The following is a 10,288-nucleotide window of genomic DNA, read 5'->3' as shown; positions in this document are numbered from 1 at the left end:
CATCAGAGAGATGGTGTGGGAAGACATCAAACTGGGCATGTACCGTATGTATGTGACGGTTCAACTCCCAATGCTGTTCACCATTTTATACTTACATTTATTTATTTGGCAGAGGTGTTTATCCGTGACTTACAAGTCAGGGACAAGGCAATCCAAGCACATAGGTTTTAAAGGAGTTGACAGCTGGAAGCAAGAAGAACTAAGAGGGCTGCAACTTAACTTGGGGTTTGGAGTAAGTGTTAGCACTCAGAAGTGTTACAAACACTAGCTGTAGTGAAATCATGCAGTAAATGGCAAAATACTATGAGTGGGAGAAGATGAACTTGCAATAATAATAATAATAATAATCATCATCATCATCATCATCATCTCAAAGATTAACATGTTAAAAGAATGCTGTAGGTGCTGCCACATCAGTGTTGCTCTTGCCAGTATTATCTCATTTTCTAGCATGTGTTAATATTCTTGTGGCTGCGTTTTGCACAAGTTGACTTAATACAATGCACCATGTAACACTTCAATGAAAATTTTTGCCCATACTCTGAGACATCAGACACCAGAGGCAGAAGTCTCTGATAATATATATCAGTTTCATTATGTAAAATCAGAATTAGCTTTATTCGCCAAGTATGCGCGCAGACACACAAGGAATTTGTTGTGGTTTTCTTTAAGGTGCATACATACATATCTTACATGAGAACAAAAAACATTTAAATAGTAAGACTTAACAATAAAAACAAAAATAAAAATAATAATAATAATAATGTGTATGAATCTGGAACAGAAGATTTATGTACAGATTTGTGCATTATTTACTCTATATACAGCTGTATAAATAAAGAGATACGCATATGTATTTACATAATACTTGAGAAAGAGGTAGTAATTAGAGATGGAGGATGAATTACAGAAATGAATTATAGAATAAAAAAACACAGGTAATGATTCCTGTGTTAGCTGTTTAAGCTGGAGATGGCATGGGGGAAAAAACTGTTTTTATGCCTAGATGTCCTAGTGCACAGAGATCTGTAACGTCTGCCTGAAGGGAGGAGTGCAAACAGGTTGTGGCCGGGGTGAGAGGGGTCTGTGATGATGTTAGCTGCCCGCTTCTTCACTCTGGAGTTGTACAAGTCCTGAAGGTTGGGCAGGTGCACACCAATGATCCTTTCTGCTGTCCTAACAGTCCGATCCAGTCCTAAAAGCCTGATCCAGTGTCAGCTCTCAAAGAACTCCTGGCCTACAGCTAGGATTTGATCATTTGCAGTCATCCTAATCTATTCAGGACAATTACAAGTGAGAATTTTTTAAGGTGAATAGGTTTGGTGGTATGAAAGCCATCAAAAGCAATGAAACTAACAATCCTTTGGAGGTTCTTATTGAAATCAGGATTGTTTTAGGAAAAAGTCATAGCAAACTTTCCAGCAAGTTTCCTGGAGGCACCTTTAGGAATTCTACTGGTTTTGAAACTTTCAATGACATTAAGAAAACTTTTTAGAATGCAAATTAAAAACCACAAAAATCCATATCTATAATAATCCATAACTATGATCCATATATCTACCCCTTTTGAGACAAATATTAAAACTTACAAAATTTAAATCTTGAACTCCTAAGAATTCTTCAGATGTGCTTCTGGGGTAACCTTCAAAGGTTCAAAGAACCCTTAACCTTCCAAAGAACCATTAAAAAAACCCTTAACTATCCAAGGAACCCATGATAGAATGTTTTCCTAAGCACTTAGTATGCAGCTATAAGCTATAATATTTTGTGCATATGATAATGTGTCTGTTACTTTTAACAGAACATATAGCCGATGGTAGGCGTAGTTACATTCAGTGTTACTTACATACAGTGTATTTTCTTAAGAATTTATCAACACGCCTTAGTGAAATATTGATATTCTGCAAGGGTTTGTCTTGCTTCCACTGACACCATTGTCTTTGTATTCTCTGAATAAGACATATTAGTCAGCTTCAGCTAGCTTATGCTTAGTGTTCATATTTCCCAGTGGTCTAGTAACACTGTATGTGTGATTTTAATTTGAATGGCAGGTGTGTGTGTGCTCTCAATATGGAAGAACCAATTCACAATTTCAGTTTAAATGCATCAAAACACTGGCACCAGGGAAACACCACTACAACCAAATCAGTGTTACATCACAACAAAAAAGAACAATAAAGACCCCTTGATGTGTGGGAGGTATGGAGGGGAAACAAAAATGTCTCCCAAGCATCAAACAGAACAGCAATCTAGCGTGTGTGGGCTGAGGGACAGCAAACAACCCTAGACTCCACCTCCTATAATTATTGCATGTTTTTTCAGTGGCATTCATATCTCAGCTTATGCGTTTATCATAGCAACACTGTTGCAACATTCACTCCTTCTAACAATGTCACCACGTTTGGTAGAGGAAGTGGCACGGCCATTTGGCCCAGCAACCAAATAACACAGCAGGAATGAAGTGCACTATTTGTTCTCCCTGCTTCATTAGACCCATGCTATTGTGGCATGGTCAAAAAATGAAATGAGAGGAAGCAAAAGAGCATGTTAGGCTCATTACCTCCCTCTAGATCACACAAATTCATTTCCACTTTGGTAAACCCCTCAATGGCCCATTCATACTGTGCGTGTGGGCCTGCAGCTGTAGACTGTAACTGCTTTCACACAGGCAGTTGTACCTGTAAACACCATTGTGGCATTTCTGAAATTTGACATTGATGCAAATCCACCTCTATCCAAGCAAAGACAAAATTAACCAGTAAAGCACACTGTAAAATGAGAGGGTTTTTTTTTTTTTTTTTTTTTTTAAATCATATTGACTTTCCATTATATTATGTCAATTATATTAATACATTGTTACATGTTGGTAAAGAACTCCACTGTATATTTTTTTAAAAATGTAAGAACAGTTAAATAAACCTTTGGAGACAAAAGACATTGAACTGCAGTCAAGGATGAATGGCAGCCATCATCTTTAGTTTACCATCTCCTTCAGTTTTATACAAGAATTATACAAAAAAAAACAACCAGAAATATAAAAACAGAAAAAGTGTATTTGTGATCATCGGATTGTACATATACACCATAAACCTAGCAATGTTAACATGTGAGATAACAGGCTTTACTTTACATTACTTATCTATTAGTTATACCAGGCTATTAGTTACTGAATAAATTATAATAGCTCAAAATTATAAAATTTGTACACTTTTAATTCTAATTACAATTCAAATTCTAATAAGGTCTCATCTACCACATTTATTGTAATAATTCTAATACTAAATCTAATAACAATTCTAATAACAATTCACATTCTAACAAGAACTTGTGCTATATTCATTCTAATTGTAATACACTACACTACATAGCCAAAAGTATGTGAATGCCTGACCATTACACCCAGAAGTGGTTCTTCCCCAAACTGTTGCCACAAAGTTGGAAGCTGGAAGTTGGAAGCACAATTGTATAGAATGTCTCTGTATGCTGTAGCATTACAATTTCCCTTCACTGGAACCAAGAGGCCCAAACCTGTTCCAGCATGACAATGCCCCTGTGCACAAAGCCCTGAGCTCCAGGAAGACATGGTTTGCCAAGACTGGTGTGGAAGAACTCGAGCCCTGATGTCAACCCCACTGAACACCTATGGGATGAACTGGAATGCTGACTGAACCCCAAGCCTTCTCACCCGACATCAGTGCCTGATCTCACTAATGCTCCTGTGGCTGAATGAGCACAAATCCCCACAGCCACGCTCCAAAATCTATTGGCAGAAGAGTGGAGGTTATTATAACAGCAAAGGGGGGACTAAATCTGGAATGGGATGTTCAACAGGGACATATGAGTATGATTGGTCAGGTGTCCATAAATATTTGGTCATATAGTGTAATTCTAACAGCAATTCAAATTCGAATATAGACTTGTGCTGCGTTCATTCTAATTTTAATCATTCTAATATTAATTCTAGTAATAATTCTAATAAGGACTCATGTTCTGCATTCATTGTAACTCTAATGCTAATTCAAATTCTAATAAAGATCTTGTGCTACATTCAACCAATGTTATGTGTTCACTGTGTTTATAAACAGATTCCTTATCAATAATCCACTCTTCCGCTATTCAACAAAAGTTGGAATGTAGCTGCGGCCAGTGCTTAGTGCAGCTACAGTGTAGTTCTGTGTAGGTCCTGCAGAGTCTTTTCTAAGTAATATACCAAGACAACAAAGAGAATTATTGATATTGCCTGAGGTTTTGTCTTGTGTACAGTGTGTTTTCTGTATAAAAGACTTATGAGTTAGCTTCTAGCTAGCTAAATCAGTAGCCTCTGCCATTAGTTAGCTCATGTGCAGTGATCATATTTCCAAAGGCAAAGCAACCCTATAAACCAAATCTGTGTTACATCTGATCAGGAAAAAGAACAGTGATCAAAATCTCAGATATTATGTACCTCTGAATATTCAGTTTAAGAAAAAGATATGCAAGCAAACACAGATTTCATCTCCTTCAAAAGCTGAAGTGTTATGGTAGTTTTATGTACTTTCCCCCACAGCTGCAGGAACATACCTTAAAGAATCATTGAAACTGGACTAAAATATGGTTCTTTTAAGGCATTTATTCATGAAATACACACTTTTAAATTTTTCAACAAAAGCGTCCATAAAATTGTAAGAAACTCCAGCCTAGTTTTAAACTCAGACTCCTTTAAGTGTAGCCATGGAAACCATCCTCATTACATGTGCAATAAATAATCATAATACAGTTAATGAAGACACACACACACAAAAAAAAAAAACATGGCACCACATTAAGTGCCAAAGTTTAACCCCCAAAAGAATAAGCAAAGTTGATGAGAATGAAACATTAGTGTGATCTAAGCCTCACAGGCACCCGTAGAATGTGTGTGAGATGAGGACTGAAAGGAATCATTCAGTGACCTGAGCACCTGACAGAAACAGAAATGAAGAAATGGAGTTTCTAGAGCTGAAACCAGGAACCATCTGAGAGATGTATATTGCACATTTTTCCTCCTCATAAACACAATGAAGCATCCAAGCAAAGATGAGACACTCTCGCAGTCGAACCTGATCAGATTACAACAGGAGTGTTGTAGCCAAAGAGCAATAACACACACATCATTTCAATGGAATTACAGACGTTAGACTACATGCAGAAAGTCAGAAAGGACAGTTTGTATGTGACATGTTCATTTTTTAAGCCCTGTATGTGTTCAAATGAAAAAAAAAAACCACACAAATAATTGAATGCACGAAAGGACACCAGATCTCATGACGTATCAAAAAACAGGCTACTGCAAAGAGTCGATTTTTTACAGTATAAATAAATACGATTTAAAAAATAAACAAAGTTTGGACAGTATTTATGGCTCATAGGAAGGTGCCACTGTCAAGGTTGGTCCTGAAAATTATTTGTCATTAATGCAATTAGAAAGAACAGAACAAGTTTTTAAAGAATGCCAGGTTTAGAAGGTTTAGAGGTCGGTGCCTTGTTAAGACAGATGGGTGTAGCCATGCATGCAACTGAAACACCTGGCAACCCACAATCACTGATCAATCGTTAGCACCTTTCAATCAGCGTAACCATGGTAATATGTTCAGGATGCAGTCCTAGCAGAGAGGCTTGCTGGTGAAGGGCTTTACATTGCCTCTCTATGCAGAATTATCCATCCTTCCCCTATCAGGTTCTCTGTTCAATTGATTTAAAATGCACAGGCAGGTCGAGGGATTAATGATCAGCTTAACGTAAGGTGAGAACATTCAGAGGTATGAGAAACAGCAAAAAAGAAACGTGAAACTGTTGAGCTTTTTATCGAGAGAAAAAAAAAAAAAAAAAAAAAAAAACAACAACGTTTCATAATCGTTTAAATGGAATATCTGACTAAATCATGACCTAAACAGATCCAGTATGATCACCGACGAGGAAAGAGTCTAAACAAAAGACCACACACACCAGCACTGAGAGAGATAAAGAGATGTCTTGGCACTGTCCGGGTCTCTAAACAGAGCCCTCAAAGTGCCGGGCATTTGAGGAGCACTCAAATAATCTTCTTATAGCCTGTCTGTCAAGTGTAGCACTGATGTCTCAATGCAGGTCTGAATAGCTAACACTCTCTCAGATGCACTGCAGGTGTGAGATTTTCACTTTCAGATGCCATTTAAAAAAAAAAAAAAAAAAAAAAAAAAAAAAAAAACTGTCTTGTGTCTTAACAGTACTGCACTTCGGCCCAACAGGGTCTAAAAGAGGCAGGTGGAGCTGTGTTTAGGAAAAGCTTAGAAGTAATGAAGCTTTGCCAGAAACTGTTTTTCTTAGGAGCGTGGAACGGGATGGCGCAGTCGTGATATTTCTGCTTTTACTAACAAAAGAAAAAGAACATAGGGTTTTATTTTTTCTGTTTTTTTTTTTTTTCAGACAGCCTGGAGAAATGAGCTTGTACAAAATTCAAGAGCACCAGACAAAAAAAAGCGAGAATCTTTTCACCATCCACCGCTCATCCGCACCATAGTAAGCATACTTTTTTTTTTTTAACAAAGTGTATAAAACATTAGCACCATTTATCAGCTCGAAAGAAAGACAGCACCACCAGCCTTCTCCACGAAGAAACTGAGACGTAAGAGAAAACACACCCAGACCACTTTCCATTAATCAGTACGGAACAGTACTCATCTAATATAAAATGAGTACGTGAAATAATAATGCATGTGCTTGTTCCATTTTGGATTATTCACGGTGAATTGCTGGCCTGGTTTCATGATTTCATCCAGTAATTAATACAATTAATTAACACAGAAATGAGAAAGCTGTAGTAAGGTGTGAATTGCTCATGAACCAATCAACAGGACTAGGTCAAAAAGACCTAAAAAATAAGGACAAGATACAAATAAGCAGAACCTGTGCTTTAGAAAGAGTAAAGCATAACATTTCTTCATTACATACTGAAATATTTCACATTATAAGACATCAATAAAAGTAAGCTCATCCAGAGTGAAAGGATAAAACACATTACAGGCAAGAGATCTGATGCGAGACTGTAGTCTTTAACACAGAACAAGATGTGTAATAACGTTGAGAACCAAATAAAACGAGATTTGGTCAAGCTGGTTTTGGCATTTTACCCGTGTGAAAGTAGACACACAGAATGAGCAGCTAGAAGACCTCATATTTACCACTTCATCCCCTGTCTACCAAGTTGTTTTTTTATTCCAAAAAGGAGACATTTTAATAAAAATGAGATATCAAATCTCAATATCAAAACGTGATTGTTATTATTTCTTCACTGAGTAGCTGAAAGAGAGGAAATGGTACTGATAGTACTGATAGAGAGCCCTTTAGACCTCGCTTATAAGAACTTCTGTAGCTAAGTCTGAAATATTATGGATCGATGTGTCTTAAAAGAGGGCTCCAGCTTTTTTTTTAAAAAAAAAAAAAAAAAAAAAAAAAAAAAACCCTAAGAATTGTTAATTTGAGAAAACACGAATGGTGACAGACGACATTTTCCGATTATTAAATACGTTTTTTTTCCTTTATGATCTCTCCATTTTGCCTTCCACACAGCTTGCCATACAGAATAAACATGAAGCCTGAAGGGTGTTTTTGAGCCTTTGGCACTAAAAGTGGCAGAACACAAGAGGTGACCTGTACAGATGGATACTCATATGGATTACATTCTTTCTGTAGAGGAGTGGGCTACTAAAGCTTCTGTGGAAACCTAAATGCTTATCGCTTCTGCTAAACATATAATAAAGCCTATGTATTGCATATATGGTTCTAAGACTGGGTGTGGTATGGGGGAACCTCAGGGACGGATGCTAAGATACAGATTATGTTTCTGTGCTGCATCATATCCACGTCCATGTCCAGACACAAACCCTATAGAAATGTATCACATAGTGTATTTAACACACTTAAAACAGTAAATGCTTGCTTCCTAATACAAGCTCCTGTTTCTTTCTTTTTAATGCAGGCAGTTTGTTCATTTGAAGAGTGTGTGATATTCTGCATGACTAATATGCCTTAAGTTAACGATCCATCATTAGACGACATTAATAACTCTGCGATGGCTAATGAATAACTTGGGAGAATGGTTTAAAAGCACTTTGTCATTTCAAAACCGCTTTCCAATTTACATCACTGCCATTATCACACATAGACACTAAACACCCCCTTTAATTACGCAAGGGGAAAACAAGTTTGTGTGTTTAGTGAGATAAGGTGATGTCCCTCTGATAAAGGACACATTCTGATAAGGAATCTCACTATGCAAATATTCTTTATGTCCCTATATATTCACACATCTGACTGTTTAAAAGAATGTTTGAGGGGGAAGAAAAACAATTACACCAGTTTTGCACCTCAAATATAATCCAAAAACTAGAATGTGTTTGGCATCAAAGCAAAAAAATCTGAACATGCATTGCCTTGCATAAGTATATAAGTATTAACCACCCCCTCCACCCCCCCCAGCCCACCCCATTTCCACATTTTGTAGCATTACAACCTGGAACTGAAATGGACTTGATTGGGATTATACGTCATGAAATTACAGAAAATAATAATCCATAATACCATAAGGGAAAAATCAGTATACTTTGCAAAATTATTTACAAATTTACAATTATGGTGCTCTGAGGGATGTTCAAAGTCTGGGATTTTTTCATAACCAAACCAACTGATATTTTGAGTGTTTCGTTATGTTCTTTAACATTCTCTGAGGCCTTCCAGAAACAGGTGTATTTATATTCAGATTGCACACAACTAATGATGGGACATCTGATGGCACCAGAACTCATCACAGATATGGCGAGTGAATACTTATGCAAATCACAACCTTTAAGTTTTTTTATTTATAAATAATTTTGGAAACTATATACATTTTTCCTCACACTTCAATCTTATGGGTTATTTTGTGCAGATTAAAGACATATAATCCAAATTAACTATGTTTCATTTCCAGCTTGTTAGACTACCAAATGTGGAAATGTTCAGGGGGTGAATACTTATGCAAAGCACTGTATCTCATCTGTATTTAGGTGGAGAACTGGTGTAAATTTGGTTTCCTCTAATCATTCCTTTAAAATCCATATTTCAGAACAGTCTATCAGTCAATCTCTGTCTTGCATTCACACACTCGCTCATTCTTACATTTCATCTATCAGCTTTTTATCTCTCTTGCATTGTAACAATTTCTATGTACAATACTTGTAAATTGAACATAAATTACTACACAAAATTTTGTCTATTCACAATTCCACGTTCGGTGACGCAATAAAGGAAAAAAAAAAAAAAAAAAGCTCCGAGACGCTTCACAACTCAAACGTATTAGGAACAATGTCTTTCGTCATATAGTTGTATTCTCTGTGCTCCCGAGACTGTTGAGACCTGAACGAGTGAGTGGGCAGTGAAGAAGTTGCTCCGCAGTGAGCAGTGTGACGGGACCCCCACTCAGGAGTGCACACACTGAGTGGCGGCTCTTCACCTGTCTGAGATGTGAGCCATGGTCGCGATATAAAAACTTCACCCCTTTGTTTGCTGTTGGTGTGTAAACAGAGCACCGGTAGCGTCTTGGATCCGTGTCTCTCTTCTGTACAAAAGTATAAATATATGCTTTCTCTTGTTTTTTTTTTTTCTTTTCACATATCGAGGACATAGCGGATGATGAGTAGAAGGAACGCCTGCAGCTGTTTGGCTTGGCTGAATCACCAGAGTAGCATTAAGTGAGTTGGTATTGGTTGTTTGCTGGCTCGTGTCGGGACTGAATTGTGGGACTGGTGTGTGTTTGGTGTGTATGACGTTGATAGTCTCTGCATAAATAGTGCGCTGCGCAGTCCTGGGCCAAAACAACCGTCCTGTCCAACTACAGCAAATCCATCTTGGGTCTGTAATGCAGGAGGAGGGGTGATTTCTGGAAAACACACACACACACACAGATATGATTGAAGTGAGTGGAAGGTCAACAGGGGCAGCATGTGATGGCATTCTTCAGCTTCTTTTCTGACATTGCTCTTTAAAGGTTATACCTCTAATTACAGCTACAGTATATGAAAGGGTAGAGGGGAAAGGAAGGGGAATATTTGCTCAGTGTGGGTGTTTACAGTGTGCTTAGTGCTTAGGGCAGAGGATTGCAGGAGGAATGTATATATTATTCTGAATAAGAAGATTATTCTGAATATGAAATGTCAGGTACTTCTAATGCCAACAATCCAATAGATAATTAACCCAAAAAGCTCATATCATAATCACATCATATGTCCTTTTATAGGAAATTAATCAACAAGCA

General features: G+C 37.3%; 1 protein-coding gene across 2 annotated transcripts in view; it reads right to left on the bottom strand.

Annotated features, from left to right (window-relative positions):
- Nucleotides 1-6,392: 6,392 nt before the first annotated feature.
- Nucleotides 6,393-10,288, bottom strand: part of LOC113529539 (polycomb group RING finger protein 3) — a 41,114-nt gene continuing 37,218 nt past the window's right edge. For both annotated transcript variants that reach the window (XM_026918780.3, XM_034307602.2), the window contains exon 10: nt 6,393-9,913. In XM_026918780.3, the coding sequence (XP_026774581.1) occupies nt 9,866-9,913 (48 nt within the window). In that variant the 3' untranslated portion in view covers nt 6,393-9,865. The remainder of the gene's footprint in view (nt 9,914-10,288) is intronic.

Source organism: Pangasianodon hypophthalmus, chromosome 9 (genome assembly GCF_027358585.1).
Source record: "Pangasianodon hypophthalmus isolate fPanHyp1 chromosome 9, fPanHyp1.pri, whole genome shotgun sequence".
NCBI classification, from domain to species: Eukaryota; Metazoa; Chordata; class Actinopteri; order Siluriformes; family Pangasiidae; genus Pangasianodon; species Pangasianodon hypophthalmus.
The sequence above is the reverse complement of the archived record's forward strand: the minus strand, read 5'-3'. Positions and strand labels throughout refer to the sequence as shown.